Source organism: Cuculus canorus, chromosome 3 (assembly GCF_017976375.1).
Source record: "Cuculus canorus isolate bCucCan1 chromosome 3, bCucCan1.pri, whole genome shotgun sequence".
Lineage (NCBI taxonomy): Eukaryota > Metazoa > Chordata > Aves > Cuculiformes > Cuculidae > Cuculus > Cuculus canorus.
In genome coordinates, this window is record NC_071403.1 from 25,511,324 (window position 1) to 25,539,000 (window position 27,677).

The following is a 27,677-nucleotide window of genomic DNA, read 5'->3' on the forward strand; positions in this document are numbered from 1 at the left end:
AGAAGACCTCCTAGAGGGTCCAATTAGTAGATCCAGTTGCATTTGAGAGCTACCTATTAATTATATGAGCCATTATTTCTCCTACAGTAGGAGCCAGAGACTGCTGCTAGAAGATCATCACTCTTTACAAATTCCTTGATGGTACCCTAGGGAGGTACAGATATTTAAGCTGAATGAGAAGAGAGAAAAAGGAACTGCACATCATCCATTATTGTTCCAGCATCAGAAAGCAGCCTTCTTGATATTCATGTTCTTTTTATTTTGACACGGCTGAATTTACCAAGTGATCTTGTGGTTAAACCTTTTCACAGAACACAAATACTGTTTTATATATATAATATTCTGTTCTTACACAAAAGAAATGCACCTTGACATTGAAAGAACAGTCTAACATGAAACAATAGAGTTAATACACCGAGCACTGACTTCGCTGAAGGCCAGGATGTCTCTCCTAAGAAAGGCAACCTGTTAAGGTAAAGTTCTGACTAGAACTTGCATATTTTAACTGAACCCGTAACATATGAATGTGATAATCAGAATTGTGCGACATGCTGAATTTAGTACTTACAGTCTGATTTACAAACTGTGTCCCATGATAGCTGCATTTAACTGAAGCCACCAAATATAGAATGGAATTGCTTGAATACACCTTACTGGGATAAGAAAACAGCCTTGTTGGGTGACATGTTACCAACTCTTTTCAAGCACTGTATATACACAAAAGTAAAATTAAGACACGAGTGAGATCACACAAGGTTTTGGTAATTACTTTTATGTTGGTTTTATAGCTTTTCTGGTTTCTTTAGGAAACTCCTTCACAGCAAAAGGAATGAAGAATTCCAGAAGAGACTTGACATCCTTCAGTTCTAGACTGTATTCCACTGCTATTTTCTCGGCAGTCCATATTTGAGGATTAAGTTTATGATTATTAAGAAGCGTCAGAGCCTCCACAGTAGAAATTTTGCCTTTGGGAACTTTCTTAACGTCTAGATCTCCCAAGTGGCCTAGTTTTGTAAGTCTCTTTTCCTCCTGTTTACATGCAAGATGTTCACCACCTCCATCTTTTACCTAAGTGTGGGAAGGAAAACAAAAAGAGCTTAAAGGCAGTTCTGTTTACTACACATACTGGAGCAGCCAATCTGTTTCCCCAAATACAGCATTTCCTGTTATTTTTTCCTATTTTCACGGCATTAATTTTTTTTTTTTTTAAAAAAAAAACCCACAACACAAAAATTGTCAGTTGTTCCACAGATGTTTAACATGTAACATCAACACTCCTCCAAATTCCATAAAGCTACCATCCACTGAACTTTGAGTGTTGTACAGGCTCGGCAGCCCTTCATACAAGGCAAACTACAGATTTTGGTAGCCAAATGTAAACGTAGATAACCTAATATTTGGTACAGATTTATGGCACAGGGGAACAAAAATAACAAAAATCACAATACAAATTGCTATCCTTCTTCTGAAACCACCGGAAATCCTTTTCATATAGGCTCTCTCTCCTTCATTTTCAGATTTTAGTTCTGCAGCTAAAAGATGTTCTTTCTTTCCATCTAGAGAACAAGCTTTGCTGGACAAAAAGAAACTACTTTGCAGCATCATATGGAGTTTAATGCCCTTGACTACTGCAATACTCAGACGTGAAATCTCTTCTCCCAAGTGCCTTCATATTTCCAAGTCATTTCCAACCCAGCCTTGCTTTCCCCGTATTGCCTTTTACTAAGATTTAACAAGTGAATGATACTGCAAAAGATAAACAATGAAAACCTTTCTTAAGTTCAAGAAAAAGTACTTTTAGAGTTATCAGAGTCCATAGCTATCCATTAGCCTACACTCTGTATTAACTTGTAACCTGAGAAAACTAATGTGGATGCTATGGCATCTATAACTTTGTGTCTGTTTCTAAAGTACAGAAAATGTCTGATCTTGCTACCAGTACTCCATTTCTTCCTTTCACTTTGTGCTAAAATTGTGCTCAGATAATGAACAACTTTTCAAGTCTTAAAATTATCTGTCTCTGCACACCTGCTACTTCAGGAATTAGTTGGTACCTTTCCACTTACAATGCACAAAGCACTCAGAATAACATCAGGAAAGGAAAGAAGCTTTTCATGTTTTGCCTACAAGCCTCAATGCTAACACATTAATCACACTCTTCCTAACAAATGGAGGTAGCCACAAAAAAGTAAGTCTTATGTGGCAGCAACCTCAGAGTAGCTTCAAAAATCAAGCGCTAAAATGTGTTCCACTTTTGGCTTTTCCTCAAATCAATCCTGACATGATGACAAACGGAGGTGTTTAAAAAAATTTAAATTAGACCTTCAGCAGTTCAAGATTAGTATCCTAACCTCTCTTACAAAAATCACTGATAGAGATTACTTGGAAACTTCAGGGAGAGACTGCAGAAACCTGCTTGCATTTTAAGACATTTTTAATCTTGAGTAGAAAGTGCTATGGTAGTGGAAAATCAAGAGAGACTTAGAATTTTCTCTGCGTAACCTTCTGGATTGTTTGGTGATCAGTTTCCTCATGGCCTGTGGCTGTGGTCTTTGACTTGGAAAGCAAGGCATACCTCTTCCACTGTTACGCAGAACGGGGTTCAGTCTCCTTTATTCCACCTTGTTACGTTATGGTTTGTGCTTTCTATCAGTTGCATTATTGGACCATTTTATTCTAGCTGGTTAATTAGCTAGTAAAAGTTTTATAATCTAGCAATAAAAAAGTAAGGCGCTTCCTCAGCTGCATAAGGAAAAGCCTCTGCACAGTACGACATTAACATCAGTAGTTAAAAGACTCTAAATGCTTTTGTCCTCTACCACATCCCATCATAGTCCTGGTCTCTCCTCTTTTAATAACTCTATAAAAGATCTCTGGCAAACTCCTGCATCTGTGCGATAGGCTGCCAACTGTCCTCCTGCCTTTGAGGGAGCTGAAGTGGGAACTAAAGCGAAAACCACAGGAAGATCAATGCCATGTTACAAATGAGGGCTGTGTAAGCATTTTAAAGGTCGTATAATCACAACCCGTCACACATTCAAGAGCCAAGGGCAAACACAGCCACTGCTATTGATATACGTGAGTGATGAAAACATTACTTTTATCTATAAAAAAGGGTGGTTTTCAGGCATCAACACCACGTTTTCCTTTACGCAGAAGGCGTGCCGCTTCAAGCGCCGGCAGCCGGTGCTGGCTGCCTCCTACAGACACACTCACCCGCCCGGGGGGATCTCTGGACTCGACATAAACCTCTTTGAGGAGCGAGAGGAGCCGATCGTCCTTCCTGGAGATTTCTTCTTGGATCTCCGGGCGGTCTAAGGGCAGGGGGAGAGGCAGGGAGGAAAAACAAAAAAAGAGAAGAGGCGGATCTGAGTCCAGCCGTTTCCTTTCCGTCAGTTCTGCCCGACTCACCGGGGAAACGCCGGCATTTCCTTCCCGGGAAGGTTTCCTTTCCCGCCGCCCCGCCCCGCGGCTCCCGGCGTGCCGCGCGCCCGCCTCAATGTCACCGGGGGACGCTGCGCCCGCGGCTCGGCTCGGCCCCACCACCGCCACCAGCACCCCCGCACCCAGCACCGCCGGTGCCACCAGCACCGCCACCAGCACCCCGGCACTCAGCACGCCCGCACCCAGCACCGCCCGCACCCAGCACCGCCAGTACCCAGCACCGCCACCGGTATCAGTGCCATTCGCACCCAGCAATACCAGTACCACCAGCACCACCGCTATCACCACCCCCCCTCCCAGCACCACCAGTACCACCACCACATCCTCACCCAGCACCACCAGCACGCAGTACCAACACTACCAGTACCACCAGCATCACCAGTATCAGTAACACTCTCCCGCCACTCAGCACCACCACCGGTAACAGTACCACCAGCATCACCATCCCTCTCGCAGCACCAGTACCACCACCCCCCTCCAGGCACCACCAGCATCCAGCACCGACACCAGTATCAGTACCACCAGCAGCACCCCCAGCACCAGCATCACTCATCATCATCATCATCGGCAGCAGCACCCCCAGCCGCACCCCCACCACCAGCATCACTCAGCATCACCCCCACCCCAGCAGCAGAACCCCCAGCCCCAGCAGCACCCCCACCGCCAGCCGCAGCTCCCCCACCAGCACCACTCAGCACCGAGCACCACCGCCAGCAGCAGGAGGCGCCCCCCGCACGCACCGGCCAGCGGGTCGAGCCGCTCGCCCGAGTGCCGCGGGGCGGGCGTGGGCTTCTCCTTGCTGATCTCGCGGCGGGCCCGGCTCTCCAGATTGAAAGTACGGAACACGCGGCTGATCCGCCCGCCCATCGCCCCGCTGCCCCCGCGGCTGCGCGCCCCGGCGGCGCCTGCGCATGGCGAGGGGCGGGGACACAGCGAGCCGCCACCCGGAGCGGGCGCACCGCCCAACGCAGCGGAGGAGCGCTCAGGGGAGTCGCGGTGCGATAAGAAAGCAGCTCTGTGGCACGTTGCCAACTCTTTGCAGACACTGTATAAACCCAAAAGTAAAATTAAGACACGAGTGAGATCACGCAAGGCTTTAGTAATTACTTTTATGTTGGTTTTATAGCTTTTCTGGTTTCTTTAGGAAACTCCTTCACAGCAAAAGGAATGAAGAACTCCAGAAGAGACTTTGACATCCTTCAGTTCCAGACTGTATTCCACTGCTATTTTTTCAGCAGTCCGTATTTGAGGATTAAGAAGCATTAGAGCCTCCACAATGGCAATCCTGCCTTTGGGAACTTTCTTAACATCTAGATCTCCCAAGTGGCCCAGTTTTGTAAGTCTCTTTTCCTCCTGTTTACATGGAAGATGTTCGCCACCTCCATCTTCTACCTAAATGTGGGAAGGAAAACAGAGCTTAAAGGCAGTTCTGTTTACTACACATACTGAGCAGCCAATCTGCTTCCCCAAATACAGCATTTCCTGTTAGCTTTTCCTAATTTTATGGCATTAAAAAGAATTTAAAAAAAAAATTACAAAAATTGTCAGTTGTTCCACAGATGTTCAACATCTGATGTCAACACCGCTCTGAATTCTGTAAAGCCACCATCCATTGAACTGCAAGTGTTGTAAAAAACAAACTACCAAAAATAACAAACCAAGGAAAACCACAGATGAGACTATTCCTTTTTTATTATTATTTTACAGCACACCAAAGGTGTTTTCTCCTCGCCCTTGGCCTGTGCATGGCAGCTGGGTTTTGCCATGGCTGTTGTACACACATGGGTGACCGGAGCCCATGGGGAGCCAGGAGGATCCTGCCGGGGAATGCCCTCAGGTCTGCGGGCTGGCCCTGGGCTTGCCGTTGGGCGCAGGGGTGCCCAGAGAGGTCACAGTGCAGCTGTCGCTGCCTGATGCATCAGCGGGGTTGCAGTCATGGAATTACGGAATTGTTTGGTTGGAGAAGACCTTTAATATCATCGAGTCCAACCCTGCCTCTCCACTACTAAACCATAATCCTGAGCACCTCATCTGTCTGATAAATGGCAATTGCCTAAGCTTGTATATCTTACAGTGATACATGCTTTGAGCTAAGGTAAATGTTTATCTAAAGAAGGACCAGTTGTGCAAGGAATAGACATCCTGTAAGATAGGATAAGAAAGTAGGGAAGCGACATGGCTGCGCTGGCAGAAAAGGACCATTTTTTAGAAGTTTGGCCTGCATCTCCCCCTAAAGGAGAAGGTTTACCAATGAGTAAGACTTCAAGCCTTCATCTTTTGACCCCCAGGAGGGGTCTGCACGACCACTCAAAGGACCAACTGTGCCTGCGAATGAGGTGTAGAGATATGTTAAGGATAACTCAAAAAATAATGGATATGTAAAACATATGCTTGGAAAGATCTAAAAATCAGAGAAAGGAGAGGAAAAAGAGCAATACTAAGGACTTTTTGTTTTAAAGACTCTTGCTGTCTGTAGAAGTATGGAAACACCTTTAATTTATGTTTTCTAGCAATAAACTTACTGATCCTCTCTTATTTGAGGTACTGCATGTGTGGTGATACTAACAAGATAAGTGGTACTGCTATTTTTATAAGCGGTTAGCCCATCTGGTACAGCTGTAATGGTAAAATTCACATAGATGCCTTTGGGGGGTTGTAGACCTTAAATGTGTATTTTATCATTTCTCTGAGACATATTCTTATTAAGCTGGCTGTGAATGCAAGCCATTGTGCCAACGTTGGAAATAAAGAGTCTCCCCTTCAGAAGCTAAGAATTGATGGCTCCTGGGGTCAAAAACAGGGTTTCTGTCTCTGTAAAGCCTGAATGTGACTAACACTGCTGTAATATTTACTGACAGCAAAATAAATTCACCAGAAGGGAGTCAGTTAAAAATAAAGAGTGATGTCATTCTCTGCCTGTCACTTCCTATCACTGAGGATGGCACAAGGCTGTTCTTTTTGCGTATAAGGCAGCATCTGTACAGGATATTTATTCTGAATAATCTTTCTTAGGTGGTAGCAAGCAGAAAAATGGAGATCAAAAGTCTTTTTAAAAAAATAATTTGGTATTTTACCAGTGTGACCATGTTGATATTAAATATCAGTAATCAAGAGCTTGATTGTTCCCCACCCGCAAAGTATCTGCAAGTGTGATTATTAAAAATGAATTTGTAGTTCTTCAAAGCATGAAAACTGTATTCAGCCTATACAGTGTTACAAACGAGATGTGTTTTTTCTTGAACCAGGAGCCTGAATTTTTGAAGGGAATTTAAAAATAATAGAAGAAATAAATCAGTTCTGAAGTAGCTCTTCAACAAAACAGTCTGTGAGAAGAACACTGACTGTCCATCTGAGCTCATGCATACCAGCAGCCTGTTCTCAACAGCAGACAGCATCAAACGTATCAGAGAAAAATAATGTAACTTGTATAGTATGTATGTGCCATAGGCTGCCACACTAGATCTCCTTTTAATCCTTTCACACCTCTAAGAGACAAACTTCTAAAAGTTCACCTGCAAAATAAAAAGTACGTTTGTGACCAATCTTTTGTTTCCATTTTTCACGCCAGCTATTTGATTCTGTGTGTTCTTCATTTTTCATTCTCAGCTATTTCTGCAGCTGAATGAAAAAACAAAAATTAGTTTTGGTTTTTAATTAGCATCAAAAGTCTGGTTAATCTATGGCAAATTCCCTTTAGAGAAGGAAGAACAGGAGTGTCTGGCATTAACTTGTTTTTCTGTGAAGTGCTACTAAGGTTTCTCTGCTGTCTTTACTACTCAGAAGAGCAGGAATCAGACTATTAGTCCAGGTGGGCTGGTAATCTCAGTGAAGTAAGAGTTTTTTTATTAGTAATGGGTGCCCAGCTTGAGAATTTTTGAGAGGAGGCAGGTGAAGTTGAGTACATGATTTACGGTCTGGGAATGACCAAGAAGTCGACAACAGAGGAACGTTATGGTTGGACTCGATGATTAAGTAGGTCCTTTCCAACCTAGTGATTCTATGATTCTAAGTGCTCTTACACAGCAGTAGCATAGGTTTACGTTCATTTCTGTCCACATTTTCTACCACCGACACTATTTTTCTCTATATTTTTGTTGCTATTTGTTCATAATTTATGGCAGTCTAAAGGGATACTCTAGCAAATTCACATATAATTAGGATTCAGGGAATTCAGTCCTCTGTCCTGATTGCTGGTTTCCCAGTAAATACAATGAGAGCATTGATCCATTTGTTCCTTATCTCATCAGTGTTAGGCAGAACCACAGAACATAGCATTAGCAAGAATTGATTATGAGCCAAGCAAAAATGACTGTCCTGCAACATTGTAAAGACAAACTCAAGAAATGGACATTTAGATCACTCTTGCCTTTTAGTGATTTCTGATTGTTCTGTTACTTAATTTAGTTTGTTTCTGTGCTGTTGGCTTCAAGTGATCCACCTTTTATGGGCTCCTGAAGTATCTACAAATACATGGAAAGCTTTTGCTTAATTCCAGACTGATGAGTGTTACTGAACACTTACATCTTTTCAAGGCTAGGTGGCTGCAGTGTTTTATTTAAAAGGAGTTTTTGTCAAGTCCTTAAATGGATGAAGTTTATGGAGAATGCAGCAAGCTTGCATTTACAGACTTGCACGCTAACCCAGACTGGTCACCAGATCCTTGTTGGATCATGTACATTTCAAAGAAATTACATTTAAATTCTGATTGACTGTGGCTTGGTATGCCTGACATCATCTAAAGCAGCATATAAAAATAGAATCCCTCTACTTATTGCTCCTAACAGGGATTTCTCAAACAAATCTTTGAAGATGATTCTCAATATGATGCATAATCTAGTCTGCAGTAAAGGTCTGATTTAATCTCTGTAGGCAGAAACATTGGCAGCAAATAGGAAATTAGTTTAATGCACCTGTATGTGAACAAGAGTCAACATAATAATCCTACTTCAACTCTTTCAGGAAGTTTTATCCATAAACAACAAACATAAGACTCATTCGTTTTGTGGCGTAAGGCTGCATGTGGTATTACCTTTTTCTGTCTGAATTCCCTGCTTCTCCTCGAGCCCAAACAGTCTACCAATTATTAACGTGAAATTAGACCAGAGATAGAAGTTTGTAGGCATCCTGTTCTTCCTCTAATTTTTTTTTTTACTCTATGTCAGCATGTTTCTTTGCATTGTTTGTCACATTTACTCTGTATCAATCAATATATTTTTTACTAAGTCTGTGTTATACGTGTAAAGATCTACTGTGAAAGTAACAAATGAAAATGAAGCATATAGAACTGTCTTAAACTATAAGCTCATTCAAAGAAAAAAGAAGTCAGCACAAAACAAAGTGATGCCCTGTTGTGACAAATGCTTCTTAGCTAAAAAATTACTGTTTAAAATCACTACTGTAATTATTTTCAGATAAGTCCAGATTTTAGGAAAACTTTGGTACAAACTTGAACAAACCTTAAGAAAAAACTTTCGTGTTTTTATAGTATGAATAGCTGTATCTGGTGAATTATATGAAATTCTATTACATTCATTATTTAAGGGAGACAAAGCTTCTCTGGAAAAGAGAGTTTTATTTTTGTTTTTGTAAGCATAGCGTATAAAACCCAAGAGGACTAAAAATGGTGTCATGCAATTTGCTGTACTGCAAAGAATGGCCATGGGAGCACAGCTGCAGTTTAGGAGGGGCTGACTCTAGGCAGTAACAGTAGCTATGCTTTTACTGCGCTGCCACTGTAAGAGCAATCTGATGGTACAAAAGATAGTTAATATTCTGAATCCAGTCACCAACTATCCACTGGAATAGTCATTATCTGTTTCTTTCATGAAATCTAACAGAGAAATATATAACCTATGCGTGTTGGTAAGATGCTCTTCTATTGTAATGTAATATTTTTCCCTCCCAAAAGCATATTTATATTTTCTCTACATGTTTTTAATTTGTGGACATGCATAATTATTTACATGGGTGGGATGCATTTTGTGTAGAGATCTTTCTAACTTTCTTCTATTATCTGTGATGATGTATCATGAGATTGAATTTTCATGCTTCTTTAAGCGGTTGCAGAACCAGTTTTATTTATTCCATTTACACTTTAATTGCATCCTTCTACAATTTGCAAATTGTGTATTTGTGAGCATAGTTTACATGAAAAATTGAAGTCTGTTTTAGTAACCTATCTGAAGTCAAATTTTGGGCAGAACAAGAAAGCCAAAATAATCTCAATGGACACTTCTAAAACCTTATATATTTGCTTATATATACGAGCAAAATGTTAAGAAGCTGGAGAAGTTGCAGCACAATTTGATAGCTCAGTGGCTTAATCAGTGTTATGCTGGACAAGTAGCATTTGAGTCTCTGTCCTATACTTTTATTTTTCTAGATCTACAATAGCTAAAAATCTGCCTGGCACACACAAAGAGTGTTTTGCAAAGCTTGAAGGAATACTGTATGAGATCACATATCTTTCCTGGCTGCTTCCATAAGACATTTCTACCAGTTTTGAGTCCTCCCCTTTCCAATAAGCAAATGCATCTACACTACTGGTAGAAGAGACTTCTATTAGCGGAAGCTACCAGACTGCAGAGCAAATAAAATGTTACCATAGCATTGCAACCTTTCTGTAAAAGACTTTAAGTAAAGCAGAACATTTAACACCGTCTTACCAGCAGGTAAACTACAGACCATGATTCAAGAAATACATCATATTAATCTAGCATTTAATCCAAGAAACAAGTGACAAACCATCATTTAAGTTTTCTAAGCCATGCAGTCATCAGTAGTGCTACAATAGTTACGTCTTGCTGATTCAAACCAAAACTTTTCTTAAATTTGTGACTGCATTCATTTTTTTTCTGTATTTTAAATAGTAACTCTTTAGGGGTTGACCTTAAAACATATAAACCATATAAAGTCCCATTGACTTCAGTAACGTTTATATGGAACAGGATAAACAGGAATGAAAATAATAGAAAAGAATTCAAGGCTCTAGACAAAAATCTACATTTGAGATGGCTCAAAAATTCTCAAGCTTGAGGTGTGATCTGCTGAGAGTCAGGAAGGAAATCTAAGGGAAGAGTTGATTTCATAACTATCTACTGCTATCTACTACACGGGGTTTGGGTTTGTTTGGGTTTTTTTTTTTTTTTCTCTCTACATTACTCTGAGATATCTTGTTAAAGACCTTATTAGAGACACTGTTGTTGACAACACATATTCATATTGCTGCTCAGGGGAAAACAGGCTTATTCTCTGCTTGCTTCATTTACCAAAAAAGATGATGTTTTATTTGATTTAGGAATGAAGCAGTATGGATTATTGCAAAACACTGCTGAAAAATGCCTTTTATAACAGGAGTAGTAGCTGCTACAAAGGACTTGGTCTACACCTAAGGCAGTAGTACCAATTGATGTATGTAAATAACGTCTAGGATTGAATTAGTTCACAGAGGAGGATATAGTTAGGACAAACAATGCTATATTGTTAATTTTGCGTTATTCGAATTGTATACTTTACGTACAGTAATACACAAAATTCATTGCATTCTTAATGCAAGTCTTCTGAACATTTTCTTTTTCCTTTGTATGTTTCACCATTTATCTGAGAACTTACATATAGAAATTGTGTTGGTAGAGAATGCATTAGAGAAACAAGGAAAGGTTTCAGAGATACGAACATGTGACTACCAGTATGAGGGTTCACCTGGAAATCATTACTGTTTTACTGAAATTAGTGAGCCCTTTTGCGTGTCTCTTCTTTCCACAGCATCAAACATCTGGGAGCAGCACGTGGGACACAGGTGAATTTTGAAAATTACATTTACTAATTATATAGAGAGATATAGTTTCTGAATATATAAGTGTGAGGTGGCTCTGGGGGTTAATAAAATAGACCATTAAAGAGGTCTCAAAATATTTAAAGTAGTGCTACCTCTGTGTACTGGAGGTTCATTTTTAGTTTGTATAATAAGGACATAATTAAGCTTCAAAGCTCCAGCATTATAACAGACTTACTGAGTGTCCTTGAAGGCAGAGTTCTTTCTTTATGTAAGATGTCTTTGGGATCAAGATGAAGCTACCACACTTTCCTATATATGTAATTTAATCCAAACCCAGTGTTTTTGAACAGCAGTTCAGGTACTCTATAGGGCTTAACAAACTTTTTATGCTAGAAATTAATGCTGAAAATGGTCAAGATTTCTTTAATTGATAAATGGTTTATCAGGATGACTTATGGTTTTCTAATATGGATTAAAGAATTCAGTTCTCCACAGAAGGCTGTAATGATGAGTAATAAATGATGAATTTCATATGCACAGAACTGCTAGAACCTGTTTCCACTAAAATTACTGACTAAAATCCCTCTGAGCACTTTTCTGCTGGACCAGGCCTCAGCATCTAAGTGCTGCCTTGAGATGTGGTTCTCAGCTGTAATTATGAGTAGCAGGGCTCAGCCTGTGGATGAGAGACTTTGAATAACCCCACACACTGAGTTACTCCAGAGGCAATGTCTGTTGATGGTCTTTCTGTATTACGGCAGCCACGCTTCTCTTGCCAGAAGTACTGCCAGACCTCTTTTCAACTGTTTGTGACATGGGCCCACTTCACCCTGGCATGAAATCTCTCATAAGACTGTAGGAAGAATCCCTATAGGGCACCTCTCTTTGCTGCATGGGGAAATTCGCTTCTCACCCCATCAAGAACTGAGATTTTTAGATTTCTGCAGGCTGCCCTGCACTCTTTTACCCTCCGTTTTGACATTAGAGGAAGCATTAGAAGTTATCAGTTATTCTTTGATACCTTAATCTGTTCGGAAAATGCGGGTGATCTTGTAATGATGAATTGCTGTGATGATGTGGTGTTTTCTTTTTCTTAGACTCCTGTGGATGTAACATACTCTATATTTGCGCACGGGGCAGAGAAGCAGAGCTGCAGCCTGTTCACACAGGAGACAAAAGAACATCGCTCTTAGAATCTGTTCTTCTCTCCCAGTGCTGAAATATGGCATACCAGCAATCTCTACTAGCAGACTGCAGCGTACTCTGCATGGATAGTCTCATAAAACAAAGTTTTTACAGTTCAGACTATTGGCAGAGATCAGTAAGAAATCAAGATATATTTTTCTCTTTTTAACGAATGGTTGGTGTCAACCATTGCCTTTTTTCCTATTCATGTTAACATATGTTTTGAGTTCTTCCATTATTTCCTAATACAGGTTAGAAAATGAAGTGGCAAGTAACACTGCCATTTTTAAAACAGTAGTTACACCTTTTGCTAAACTTAAATCTTTTTTTCCAAATGTGTTTTGTCTTGCTGAGGCATAAATTAATTAGGTGCCTTTTCTGTAGTGCAGTGTATAAACTGAAAATACATTTTAAAAACCTGAAGTATACTAAGCAAAGGTGTACGTAAAAGCTGTTATGACAAATATGAAAAATGATGAAAGTGTGTTCCTTGTTTCCTAATAACAGTTAAACTCTGACATGTTTAAACATTAATACTTTTTACAACTTTGCATTTAATTAATGAAATACTTGTATTTGCCAGAGAGTATCATACATATGTTTTCTTTATTGCTTCTGTGGATTGGGAGTTGAATGTCAATAATATTTATTTTAATGCTAGTGTTTCTGATATTGCAGTTTTTTTCCACTGAGGGAACCAGATGATGACTTAAATGACTTTTCTGAGAGAATCTTGCTCATTTGAGTCCTATTGCTTTCAAGCAATATACATAAAACCCCCTCTTTTCTGAACGCAGCAGGAAATAGGCGATAGCTTCCATGGTCAGAGTTTCAGGCCCCCAACAGACAACATTCACACACACACAATTGTATGCTTTTGTTGCTTTTATGCACAGGAGGGCCTGTTGTCATCAATAGCCCCTGCTGTCACAAGCCAAATGTTTCATTCAATAACTTCCATAATCTGTCTCCTTCCCTGCTGCTTTTTGTCTCTTCCTCTCTGATGTATGGAGCTGCCCTCAGACAATTCCCAGACCTCCTGGCTTCAGACCAGACTGTTCAACTTCCACTCCAGGCTCGTCAAGACTGGTGAATGATTTGAGCAATGACTTGCACCTTTACAACTTGTTATCTATCTAAGCAGACAATGTGCAGAAGGTGGTTCCCAGAGTGGAATCCATCATCCTGAAATTACTACCAAGTATCTTTTTGTGTGCTTAACAGGAGCAATTTCAGGCTGCAATCTAATAGTGCATTGTCTCTAAAAGAGAATCTTCTGCTAGTAGCCAGTCCTCAACCCCCTTGCAAGAAGGGCTTCTCTGCCTGCATGATAAGCCAGCTCAACTCACTGCTTGTGCAGAAAACCATTCACTTTTTTTTTTAAATCAAAGTTTTATATCTGAAACACACAATAAAATAAATCAGTTATATATGCTTCCAAATAAAATAGGTCAAGGAGCATTCTTTAGCCTTCAAGGCAGTGCAAAGACTGACTTCTTTACTCATGTTTGTATCTTAAACATAGTCTGAATGCAGGTCTGCCTGCACCTGAGGGGCTATTCTGTGGCTCCTGACTGAAAATGAGAAGGGGAGGTGTAGGAGTGGGCACTGCTCACCCCTTCCCTCCCCCTTAACCTGCGATAGGGTGGCTGCTGCAGAGGGGAGCAGCAGGTGTCCCCTGCCCCTGACTGTCCTGGAGACCCCAGACACAGTGTGAGAACCTTTCTGAAGGAGCGTCTGTGCAAGCCCCGATTTGAGAACTTTCACAGCAAGACCACCCCTCACATGCCCCATCCCTGGAGGTGTTCAAGGCCAGGCTGGATGGGGCCTTGGGCAGCCTGATCTAGTGGGATGTCCCTGCCCATGGCAGGGGGGTTGGAACAAGATGATCTTTAAGGTCCCTTCCAACCCAAACTATTCTATGATTCTGTTATTCTGTGATTTGATGATTCTATGCTAATGGGGCATGGGCTTGCCCTACAATTAGAACTTGCCAAGAAGGCATGGCACGTGTGCCCACCACCCCAACAGAACCAGCCCGCAGAAGTGCTGCTGAAGAACTACCTGACCATGTGTTCCTGGAGAATAGAGGCTGGAGTTGCTACCGGATGGACCACATTTTCCAGAGGAATTGCTGTGCCCCATTGGAGTGGTGACTATTCTTTTTTCTCTCCCCACTCTGCTACATTTTCCCTCTGTGTTTCTTACTTATCTTACTGTACCTTTTTTATTTTTTTATCTTGGCACTATGGTGTATCAGATTGAATCCAAGTTGTGTTGTAGTTTGTTTAGTGACCTTGGCTGTGTTCAGGGTATCAGATTGGGATCTGACCAGAATGGTTTCTGTTTTTTTCAACTTTGAGAAGCTGTGACCCACAGCGCACAGGAGTATCTGGTTTGTTATTTTGGCTGTGTCCAAAATAAATACTGCATTTGATTTTACCCTGGGAGATGTGTCAGTCTCCGATTTGCCATGCAGATGCCAAAAGACTCTCCCTCTTTGACTGTACAGGTCAGGGACGGCACGAACACTAGTGATGTTGGGAGCAGGCCCTGACAGTCAGTACATGAAGTGCACATCAATATGTGTAAATCTTTATTATCCCTTTTTGTTCATAGCTGTCCCACAGCTGATAGTTCCTGCAGTCACATTCAGATGCTGTTAGTACTCATGTAAGCACTCCTCTGTTTCAGTACAAGTCTGGCCATGTTAGCCTGAGAACTGCTGAAGATATAACAACATAGCTATATGCTGTGATACTATCCTCGCCATTTATCAGTACTCAGCAAAGCAAAGAATGCTGATATTTGGTATAATTTCAATTGCAGTACCATTTTTTTTTTGTAACAGCTATGCTAATTTTTTTTTTTTAAATCCCAAACAAGATATCTGTGTCAGCAAAAGGTTTTAAATTTAAATGAGGACTCAGATGCATCCTACTCAGGTCACATTTTCAATTCTTTTTTTAATAACAGAAAGGCATTAATCTTAAAAAGCAGAATCACAAATGTACAAGCTGTATTTTCCACTTCAGGTTGTTACTCAAAAGCCATCCTGCCTTTCTACTTCGTAGACACTTAGGAAGCTCTGTTAGTACAGTCCTTGCAATTTCTGTGTGTTCAACTTTATGAAATCTTAGAGGTATGAGGGACATGGTTTAGGGAGTGTTAGGAATGGTTGGACTCGATGATCCAATGGGTCCTTTCCAACCTTGTGATTCTGTGATTCTGTATTTTTATACACTTTTTACATGGTGACAAATGCAGACACAGCTGTGAAAGATGAAAACCCACCTACAAAAAAAGATTTAAGGGCCTAAGTGGGACTCAGAGGAAATCTACGTAAGTCCAGAATGATGACCCTGAAAGCCACTATGCTGCTTAATATTTCATTCTATTATTTTTTTAGATACACTTTTGATTAATCATAAAATAATAGAATGGTTTGAGATGGAAGGGACCTTAAACATCATGTAATTCCATCCCCCTCTGCCATGGGCAGGGACACCTCCCACTAGATCAGGCTGCCCAAGGCCCCATCCAAACTGGCCTTGAACACCTCCAGGGATGGGGCAGCTGCAACTTCCCTGGGCAACGTGTGCCAGTGCCTCACCACGTCATTGTGAAGAAATTCTTCCTTATGTCTAAGCCTAAATCTGCCTCTCTCCCATTTATAGCCATTGTCCGTAGTCCTATCACTACAAGCCTTTATAAAAAGTCTCTCCTCAGCTTTCCTGTAGGCCCCCTTCAGGTACTGGAAAGTCGCTATAAGGTCTCCTTGGAGTCTTCTTTTCTCCAGGCTGAACAACCCCAACTCTCTCAGCCTGTCCTCACAGCAGAGGTGCTCCATCCCTCTGATCATCCTTGTAGCCCTCCGCTGGACCTGTTCCAACAGCTCCATATCCTTCTTATGTTGAGGATTCCAGAAGTGGACACAATACTCCAGGTGAGGTCTCACAAGAGAGGGATAGAGGGGCAGAATCACCTCCCTGGACCTGCTGGCCACACTTCTTTTGATGCAGCCCAGGATATGGTTGGTCTTCCTGGCCTGCGAGCGCACATTACCGGCTCATGTTGAGCTTTAAGAGGGCAAGTAAGTAGCATACCACGTATGTCATCCTCAGGTATTATGGAACTGTAATCCAGTAAGTGGCTGAGGGTTTTCAAGACTTTGCTATCTAAGGTAGGGGTGTTATGTCACCTATTTGTCAGGGAAGAGTGGAGGACTTGTAGCTGATGTGCTAAGGATAATCTTCCTCTTACTGGCCATATGAAATGTCTACATTAAACAGACTGAACAATCTCTTAGTTTTGGGGACTAAAACTGAAGGGTGTGCATCATGCATCAGAAATGCCAGATTCCTCTTTCTTATAGCTAGGTGACTGAGCTTCATCATGTCATTGTCATTCATTCATCTTTTATGTGCCAACCTATGCCTTGTGTTAAAACTGCTTCCATAAAAAAAAAAAAAAAAGTGTCACTGCCACAGGAGACTCCCTTCTGAACTAAACTGAAGGCCCAACATGCAGATTGGACCCACTTTTTCAAGAAGTCTGATGCCTCCCTGGGGCCTGGGTTAAAGATGTGAAGGGTAAGCTTCCTACTCTGGTACAATCCTCAGGTTATTATCCATTATTGATTCTTCAGGTAGGCAGCAATGAATTTACTACAAGAAATCTGAGGGCAATCAAGACATTCTTCAGGGCCTTGGGATGACTGGTGAAGGGATCCGGAGCACAAGTACTGTTCTCCTCTATCCTTCCAGCTGCAGGGAATAATGAGGGAAGAAAGAGGAAGTGCCAGCAGATCAATACCTAGCTCCAAGCCTGGTGTAACCAGCAGGATTCTGCTTTTTTTTGATCATAGGTTGATTTACATAACACCAGGCCTGATGGCAACAAATGAGACACACCTGTCTCAAAGAGGGGAAAGAATCTTTGCGCAGGAGTTAGCAGGGGTCACTGAAAGAGCTTTAAACTAGATTTGAAGGGGGAAAAGGGATAAAACTAGGCTCACTAGAGTTAAGCTTGGAGGCAGCACACCGGTGTTTGAGGAACAGCGTGCTAGCAAGGTCTTTTGGTCTGCAGCCTCAGTGAAGGAAGGGTATGGAGATCCATGCAGCAGCAAAGATGCAAGACTTGTTGATGTGTTCAAAATCGTGGAATTGTCTGAGAATGGTCACGTAAGAATTAGGGCTTCTCCCCCTAAAAAGGTGACAGGATCAATAGTCCAACTAAAGTACCTCTACACCAATGAACACAACATGGGCTACAAACAGGAAGAGCTGGAAGCCATTGTGCAGCAGGAAAACTCTGATATGGTAGCCATCATGGGTAGATGACTTGCACAACTGGAGTGCTGCAATGGATGGCTACAAACTTTTCAGAAGGGATAGGCAAAGAACAGGAGGCGGTTGGTAGCCCTGTATGTTAGGGGGTGTTTGGATTGTCTAGAGCTGTTGAGTGTTTATGGGTGAGAACCAAGGGGAAGGCCAACAAGAATGATTTTGGTGGGAGTCTGTTACAGATCACCCAACCAGGATGAAGAGACAGATGAATTATTCTCTAAGTATCTGGAAGAAGTCCCACAACTGCTAACCCTTGTTCTTGTGAGGGACTTTGACCTACCATATGTCTGCTGGAAATAAAATACAGCAGAGAGGGAACGGTCTGGAATGTGTGGCAGAGGCCTTCCTGACACAGCTAGTGAGGGAGCCAACCAGGGAAGATGCCCACTGGACCTGTTCTTTACAAACAGAGGACTTGTCGGTGATATGATGGTTGGAACATAGTGATCATGAAATTATAGTTTTTTATTCTTGGAGAAGTGAGGAGCAGAGTCAGCAGAACTGCTGTCTTGGACTTCCAGTGGCAGACTTCAGCCTGTTTACGAGCCTGGTTGACAGAGTCCCTTGGGAGTCAGTCCTGATGTGCAATGTAGTCCATGAAGGATGGAAAATCTTCAAGAAGGAAATCTTAAAGGTGCAGGAGTAGGCCATCCCCATGCACTGAAAGGCAAGCTAGCAGGGAAAAAGACCAGCCTGGCTGAACTGTAAAGCTTTGACTCTGCAGCTGCCTGAAAGGAGGTTATAATGAGGCGGGTGTTGGTCTCGTCTCCCAAGAAACTAGCAATAGGACAAGAGGAAATGGCCTCAAGTTACACCAGGAGAGATTTAGATTGGATATTAGGAAAAATTATTTCACCAACAGGGTTGTCAAGTATTGGAACAGGCTGTCCAGGGAAGCCGTTGAGTCACCATCCCTGAAAGTATTTAAAAGGTGTGTAGATGTGGCAATTAGGAACCTGGTTCAGTGGTGTACTTGGCAGTGTTAGGTTTACAGTTGGACATGATGCTCTTAAAGGTCTTTTCCAAACTAAATGATTCTATGATTCTACTTGGATTTCCATATCCTCTGATCCCTCTAAAATAAGCTGTATTCCGGTCTTTCGGGTATGGTCTTAGAGGGCACATGTTGAGCCTGAATCCTTAAAAGATACTAATTCTCTCTCCTGAAGAGAAGATCATAAACTAGGAATCTTAAAAAATGGAAGTGTGATAGCTCTGAAAAAGGGAAGTGTCTCCTATAAGCTCTTGCAGTCAGTGTTTTCTACTAAAACTCTAGGCTGATTTTATGCACCCTAGATGAGCAGTGGCAGGGCTGTGTCTCCAAAAGCTTTTCTGCTTTTTTAATATAGTCCGTTCGACTATGTTAAACTAGCTGATACCAGATACTACTTTTTCATATGTCACTATTTGTTGACTTCAAGAGAATTCATTTGGAGTGCTCTATATTTGAGGTTTAAGTGCCGTAAGTACAGGTATCATTGTACAAAATGCACAAAAATATCACAAGTGCCACTGTGAGTGTTTCAATGACTGTGTTAACCAGAGTATCTTCTGTTTGCAGTGCACAACTGTAGGAAAACCTGGCAAGGTGCAGTGGTCTCAGATGAGACACTGAGGGGCCTGAATACTCTGAGACCTTCTATCACCAGTAGAACATCATTATTTTGAGAATCTACCTAGCTCTTCCTGCCATGGTTTACGAGTTCATATCCTGACAACATGAAACCATACAAGACCTTCAATAAAGCTCTAAAAAACACAGAGAACTGTTAGAACACACACTGAGAAGGTATTTGCAGAAAGAACTTATAACTTAGTAAACTCAAAACTCTAAGTGCAGGGTGCGCTAGCCTACAATAACTGATGTCTGCAAGTGCTTTTGCATGGCAAAAGACTGGAACCCCCTGATCAGTCATGGAATCAACTGTTCTCAAAGTGGTGCCTGGGAAGTGCTGAGGAAGACTAAAGACAATATGCTACACATCTCATATTTCTGTCACATGCTGTATTTCTAATGTGTACCTGCTAGCTCTTTTTATTCCGCTCATCTTCAGAAGTTGTTCTAAGTTACAGAGCTTTATGATTATAGAAGTAAAATATTATTTTTTAAAAACTCTTTGAGGAAGGAATAGCTGGTGTGCATGGTTATTTTGTTCTTAATGAACATTCTGGACTATGGTAAATTTTCTGCTGAATTAGATATTTAGCTTCAGGTCATTTGGATGCCATTCCAGGCTTCAGAGCTTGCCTGCAGTAAGGTCCTTTGTGTAGCTGCTCCTTCTTTCCTCATGAGAGGCGATCAGCAGCAAGTACCTCAAATAAAACTTCATGTTGCTCATCATTCAGACTTTTGAAGGCAGAACAGTGAGGTCAGCTCTGAGAGCTTTAATTGCGGAAGAGAAGGGGACCTTCTAATAGACAGTACTTTGGTTCTGCAGACAGAGTAAGCTCAGTAAGTATATGAGCTCTCTTCCTTGGTTTCTAACACCTGCATCCTCCCTCTTATTCTTAACAAGGAGAGGGCTGGTTGTCTAATTGCCCCAGAAATAAAAGTGCAGCAAACATTCAGTCATTCTTTCAGATCTTCACTATCTCTATGCTATCTCCATGATCTCTTCCTCTGGTCATGGAACCTCTCATACATTGGAGCCTCCAGCCTTTTCTGCAGCAGCCACATGCTAAGTGGAGCAACTACATTTTCAGAGTACTGGCAGTAAATTATGCTTGCTTGATGTTAGAAATACGCCTCCTACTTCACAGAAATAAAAGCTGTGGATTGTCACATCTAACGTGCCAGACTATTTTGATTTCAACTGTTCACAAGTGGAGAATGATTTTGTTCAAAGCAGCCTCAGGCTGAGCTAGGCTCAACTGTTCTTTGGGAATGAGGGGGACTGAGAAAAGGGCGATAGTGGAATTAAAAAACTGTTAACTTCCAGTGTCCAGCAAATAACTGCCAACAGTATTATACAGGTTGCTTAGAGAACTGTTTTGATAGTGTCTTGTCTAACCTCCTCTTCCTTTCTTCCATTCTGTAATGTTAAGTGCTGTATCCAGAGTTGTTCAGAAGAACACGCAAAGCAGAGGAGATATTGCAAGGTTAATAACAGGACTTTACACACCCTGCTACCTGTCAGGGAGCTTCCTTCCTCCTTTAGGGAATGTCACCTCATCTGACTAAACATGTTCCAAATGAAAGAATGAGGTCAAAGCAGTAACCTAGACAACTCCAATGTTACAGCTAACACTACTATTTATATATCCACTACTGAGAAGGGAATAGTTACTCCTTTAACTCTTTTACTTATCTTTTGGTCACTGGGCTCCTTTTAGGCAGGTATTGTCACGCAATTGGTGTTTGTCAGCTCCACCCAATGACCAGAAAACCTTAAGGCATTTATGGGTTTTCTTCTAGCTCTAGTTGCAAGGTTAGAGAATAGGATTGCAGATATAATTTTTTTTTTCTAAATGTTGGACTTTTCTTCTATTTTTTTTTTTTGTTTTATATGCTTGTGGTACTGCCATGTGTTCTGGAAAACACTCAGCTAAGCAAACTGCTTAGAACTTAGTGTAGTGGTTTATATTTTTATGGTTTTAATCAAAATAGTGGTGCTTGGTATACTTTGAAACGGAATTAGCATTTAATTTTGTTTATCTGGCTAATTTTCAGAACCCTGAGATAACACTCACCAGCAGGCTTACATTCAGTTTAGCAAATCAGGAAGAGTACTGTAAGAGGAGATGATGGATTAAGTATGGATGAGTTGTAAAGAACCTCTGAAAACAAAAAGTTTTCAGAAGCATTGATTGCACACAGAGATTGCTATAACTTGCTTTGCTATAACTTGCTGGTTATGTGGGAAACTCACCATAAATAACCATAAGATTCAAAATTTTGAAAATCTATGCTGGGATCTGAACTGAGAAAGTTTTCAGTGTGCATAGCTAAGTGACACGTGAACCTGAGATAGTGAGATAGCAGTGATTATTAGATAGTAGTGACATTTTATATGTTATCAAAAAAATAGAAAGGAAAAACACTTCCTAGCATAGCTGGAACCACTAGGAACTGTAGTGTTCATAGCGGTCCTGGCAACAGGAATTTTGAATTTACTTTTTCTTGATGGCATCGGAAGGAGTAAAATTAAACTCTGTATCTATGTTTGAAAACAGTCTCAGTTTTTTAAGTTCAACGCAGCTGTACCCTGAGGCTGAAACATCACCACGTTTTGGCAGCAGGGAACACTACCAAATGTTGCAGTGATAAAGAAATTATGCTGATGCCAATCTCTAAAGTCAGACATATAAAAAATATCAAAGGGAGTATATTTGTAGCAATATAAACTTATATATATATATACACACATATATATACATGTATATATAATAAAGGAACTGGCAAGTCTATATTTAAAGATAAATTTTCTGTCTCTTTTAGCAGCCACACACTTTGTAAATGCTGCAAGCCACAATTCACTGTTGTTCTCGAGAGAAGCTGTATATAATACATAAATCCATTGCATTTCTCCGTTACACAGAACTGCTTGTTATCTAGCTATCAGCTTCCAATAGCCATAGGACAATTACATTCTTTGACTAAGTTCTTCCTTATTGACTGGCTTTTAGTGAGCACATACTGGAAATCGATAAGGAGATTCTTTTTTTAGCAGTAATTCAGTCAGCCCTCTAAATGAGAGCACGGATGTTGATATCCTGAACGTGGCTGGCAACGACATGACATAGTCTTTCTTTTATTAAGGCCAATATATGCGATTGGGTTTGTAGCTCTCATTGGTGACTTCCAGTGCTTTTAAAATTGTCAATTAGATTGTTTTGCTGCTAGCAGTATGTCAAGGATCTTCCAACCCAAAAGACTATTTGTATTCTTGATATGCATATAATAAAATCTCTTGTGGGATCTATTTGTACAATGTGGTAGTTTCAAACCACACCTACTGCAACTTAATGTAGACAAAATATCCAATACAAAATACCAAAATCTCTATCAAAAAAACTGTTTTCTATTGTAAACACTTGAAGCTGCTGTTTCTTATTGCTGGAGGAGGACTGATACTGATCCATAAAGCTGACTATCTTAGCAGTTTTAAAGTCAATCCATTTACCAGGCACATTTTTTGAGATTGCTAAGAAGTTGCTGAGAACAGACAATGGATTGCACCACTGTCTTCTTGTTTCCATCATTTATGTCCTTGAGCTCTTGAAGAAATTATCCAGAGATAGAATAAATTTATTTTGAAGCAGAAGTTTTACTGCTGACTAGGTCCATAGTTTCCAGGTAAACATTTTCTTGTCCAGCAGTGGTCTTCAAACTTCCATTTTTTGGACTGTATACCAGCTAAATTCTTCAGTGTCTCCCATGCCAACAGAGCCAGCTGACTTTGCAGTGAGGACACTAATGAATTTGCGTTCTTTATATACACAAGTCTTTCCATTTCCACTTCTTAAATTCTCACAGTATACTGCAGCTGAGAAAAAAAAACACTATCTGTTTCTTCCTGTAATTTTTTAGAGATCTCTTAAGAAGATATTAATTTCTTTTTATGGCACTCCATCTCTTCAACCACACCAGAATATTTCCCAGTGTTATTCTGAAACTGACCATTTAGTTCCAGGACAATTTCCACCACTGGAGTCAAGATATTTAATGCTCTTTCTAATCCACATACATGCTCCTCGTTCAACCTCAACAGCTCAGCTTTACTAGCAAATAGCTTAGTCTTGTTTTGTAATGTTTTTTCAGACATATGACAGTTCAGCGAGCACCAATTTTTTTAACAGGCAAAAGATGCTGACACAACTAATGCAAATTATTATCTGCTGAACAAGTGGTAGATAGGAGGCCACCTATAAAATATGCATAGGGTGTCAACATCTGTTGCTGCTTCAGACTGTTCTCATTAACTGAATCTTGTATTTTGTTGAACAGAACATTCATTCTCTCACAAATATATTTGGCTGACAGCGCTGTGTTGATCAACAGCCTTATTATGATCAAGTTTTCTGTAGATACACTTTTTGTATTAACAGCAGTAACCAAGTGGTTGCTGTGGCATGAAGTTTCTAGATAGTAGAATGGATTAAGTTGAAAGGGACACTGAAGATCATCTAGTTCTACCCCCCTGCCATGGGCAGGGACACCTTCCACTAGGTCAGGTTGCTCAGAGCCTCATTCAATCTGTCCTTGAACACTACCAGGGATCGGGCATCCACGACTTCTCTGGGCAACATGTGCCAGTGCCTCACCACCCTCACAGTAAAAAATTTCTTCCCAATATCTAATCTAAATCTCCCCTCTTTCAGCTTAAACCTATTACCTCCCATTCTATCACTATCCTCCCTGATAAAGAGCCCTTCCACAGCTTTTCTGTAGTTCCCCTTTAAGTACTTGAAGGCTGCTATAAGGTCTCCCTGGGCACTTCTCTTCTCTAGACTAAACAAATTCAACTCTTTCAGCTTGTCCTCTTATAGGAGCTGCTCTGACTCTGTGATCATCTTCGTGGACCTCCTGTGACATATCCATGTCTTTCCTGTGCTGCGGACCCCAGAATTGAAGTACTCCAGCTGAGGTCTCATGAGAGCAGTAGTGGGGGAGAATGGCCTCCCTCAACCTGCTGGTCACACTTTTTTTTTTATGCAGCCCAGGATATGTTTGGCTTTGTGGGCTGCAAGCACACATTGCCAGCTCATGTTGAGCTTCTCATCCACCATTCTTTGGTGTTTTCCAAGAATGAAATCACATAGTCTTTCTCAGCCACAGGAACCCTGGTTTCTTGCAGATCTGTCTGTACTTCTTTTGAGTTCTCTCTCCTTGATTGCAGATCTGTTTTCATCGTTAAGGTTCTCTTTTACTAATTGCGAATGTTTTAGTGATTGTTTTCACCGCTTCCCCCATGGCACTGATTATGTCAATATGCTCTGCAGCTTGTTGTTTCCGAACTGTCAGCTTTCCTTTAAGGGCTTCATGAATTTTCAATGAAAATATAAACTCCATTTACTCTCATGCAGCATCAAGGTCTCCTTTTAGATATTCAGTCTCTTCAGCATCTTCCTTAATAATAGCTCGTTTTGGCAGCTGCTGGTTAACTTCAAGCTTCATTATGTTCTTTGCTCTCTGAGCATACTCCAGTGTACTCAATATTTCCTCAGGATTTATAGATATGAGAGAAACTGTGGCAATTATTGATGTTCTTTGTTATTCTCCAAGAGAATTTTGAAGTATTCTTTTAAGTTAAGGTTCTCTGTGTCTCCTTCTGCAAGATTAGTTACAACTTTTTCTCCCGTCAGAACAGACTGCTTGGTATTACCAGCTTCACAAACTCTTTTATCAACTGCCCCAAACTGAAGCATTTTCACTTCTTGCAACATCAACCAAGTTTACCTTCCAGTTCTAACAAGCTCTTGTCCATCTGCTCTGGTTTCTTTCATAACGGTAGTAAATGAAAACAGAGCAGGATCAACTGGAATATGCAGTCGTCTAAGTAGCTGCTGTAGTTCCTTTTTGCTGCACCTCTTTCCAAGATTTGGTAGCTTCATTTTTATTGTGTACAGGCATTTCCTCCAAGCCTTTCACAGTTACACCTCTCTTCTTTATGGAATCATCAAACATCTGCAGTCTTTCTCCAACATCGGGAATAGGATTCAGGTCAAAAAGCTCTTCACTATAGATATCCAGAAGAGAGGCTTTTACAAAACAAACAGGCAAAAATATATATCAGTAACAATTGCTGAGCTTTTCTAGTATTTGATACAAGGTATTATAGCGGGTAGCAAATCTGCTTCTCAAGTATGTTCTTCATTGGGGCTTCCCTTAAACTGTGAAAGTATTTCTAATATCAGTTTGGCCATAAATTATCAGTATACAGTTGTACCCATAATAACTTCATCCAATGAAAATGTGACAACACTTCTGTTGTCCCATAACAGTTATCTGTGATATCTCCAGCGCAAACCTTACCTTAACTTCTCTCACTTGATCACAGTCTACAAAAGCATAGGCACATGCTTTACATCCTGGGGTATGGAAAGTCCTGCACCACATCACCACCTGGACGTTCTTGCCCTTCATGTTCTTCTCAAAGCAACTTCTCTGGAAGTTCAAGGGAGCCATGCTGGGCCTCAGGGCCATTCTGCTAGGTAAAGAGGCAAAGAAATGACTGTCCCGTAATGCTTCTGTGGACCATTGAGCTCCAGCCAACTGTGCAGTGCTCATATGCTGCTCACCTCAGCCACCAGTGCTGTGTCTCCTACAACTCCACACTCTGGTTCCAGCCAAGTTCCTAGATACAGTGGCTCAGAAGTGTTTAAGTATAGTGACATTCTGCTCATGGCTTACCTTGTCATGTCTACAGTGTGCAGTGCAGCAAGGTTTGGAAAAGTTTAAGCTAATACTGATCAAAATAGCCCTGGAATAAAAGGTAATGTGGCCACAACAGTTTTGTGTTGTACATGAGTTAACCAGCCCTGATAGGAAGTGGTGGCCATGTCCTTCTGCCTGCATTTTGAAGCAGAAATAGGCCTCTGCCAAGTATTGCATTTCATCAGTACAAATCTGCTTGAAACTTGACTTAGAGAAGCCTTGCGTTACTTCACAAAATGCACCATATACTGCATCCGCTCCTGTGCACTCTCTGCTCTGCAGATGAGGAATTGTAGTATTTCTAGATGGCTTTCATGGATGCCTTAAAGCAGAACATCTCATCTATCAGCAGGCTTAACTCTCTGAGGCCCACACTCTGAAAATTGTTTTAAGGGACTGTCATCTAAAAAAGGCTTGAACTCTGACGTGACACGTGTGTAAAATTTAATATGGAGGTATAGCTGAGATGGAGGCAGAGATTTGGGTGATCTACTGTTTTTGTCTTAACTGTACAGATCAGAAAACAAGAACCGACTCCTAAGAAAATCCAGTAGCAAGATGCAGACTCTGCTCAAAACTAGAGCAATTCTTAAAAACAGTACTTCCTCCTATATATTAAAGCAGTATCCAGTCTCGCTAAATTATATGAGTTGCTCACTAGTCATTAGATTTCTTTTTTAGATTAGATTTCTTTTTTAGTTCTCCTGAACGTTCTTCACAATCATGGGATCAGTTAGAGGGTGAGGGAAGAAAATCTCCCACCACCTCACAGTTACATGAGGTGAGACTGATAGGAAAGTGTTGTTACTAAGCCTTATTGCAGAGTTGGGTACTGTGCTGCAAAGACTGGATCTGGAAAAATAAACGCCTGCAACGTGCCTGGATGCTGCAGTTTTATCACAGAGGGGTGTCCCTCCTCACCCTAGCAAAAAGGTTTTTTAAGAGCCACATCAAAATCCATAATAGGCCAACAAAACATTGATGCTCTAATATCTGAGATGCGGCACTCAGGCTGACCCTGTTGTGGGCCTGTCTTTCTGGAGACCTCTCCCTTTCCAGCCATACTTCTCATCCTAAAAAATCTTCATTCCCAGCTGGCTGACAGCCCTCCTGAGTGCTCTGTCTGTGATCCTGTCTCTCAGGTGCTCTGCCTACAAACTTCACAGCATGACCCAAGTTGGAAGGGACCCACAGACATCATCGAGTCCAACTCCTATCCCTGCATAGGACAACCCCAAAATTTACACCGTATGTCTTGAGGCCGTTGTCCAAATGCTTCTTGAATATTGTTAGGTTTGGAGCTGTACTTCCCTGGGGAGCTGTTCCAGTGCTCCGCCACCCTTTGAGTGAAGAGCCTTTTCCTAATATCCAACTTAACCCTCCCCTGGCACATTGTCCTGCCATTCCCTATCATTGGTTGATAGGAGGTTGTAGAGAGGAGGGAGCTGGCCTCTTCTCCCAGGTGACAGGGGACAGGACAAGGGAGAATGGCCTCAAATTCCACCAGGGGAGGTTCAGGCTGGATATGAGAAAAAAAAATTTTCAC

General features: G+C 41.2%; 1 protein-coding gene and 1 pseudogene across 1 annotated transcript; both read right to left on the bottom strand.

Moving 5' to 3' along the window:
- Nucleotides 1-373: 373 nt before the first annotated feature.
- Nucleotides 374-4,354, bottom strand: NDUFAF4 (NADH:ubiquinone oxidoreductase complex assembly factor 4). Its single transcript, XM_054062519.1, has 3 exons — nucleotides 4,185-4,354; nucleotides 3,217-3,314; nucleotides 374-1,068 (listed from the first exon to the last, which is right to left on the bottom strand). Exons 1-3 carry the CDS (start codon nucleotides 4,309-4,311, stop codon nucleotides 772-774), a joined length of 522 nt encoding a protein of 173 aa, XP_053918494.1. The 5' UTR covers nucleotides 4,312-4,354; the 3' UTR covers nucleotides 374-771.
- Nucleotides 4,355-24,772: 20,418 nt separating this feature from the next.
- Nucleotides 24,773-25,465, bottom strand: LOC104062438 (kinesin-like protein KIF11; annotated as a pseudogene).
- Nucleotides 25,466-27,677: the final 2,212 nt, after the last annotated feature.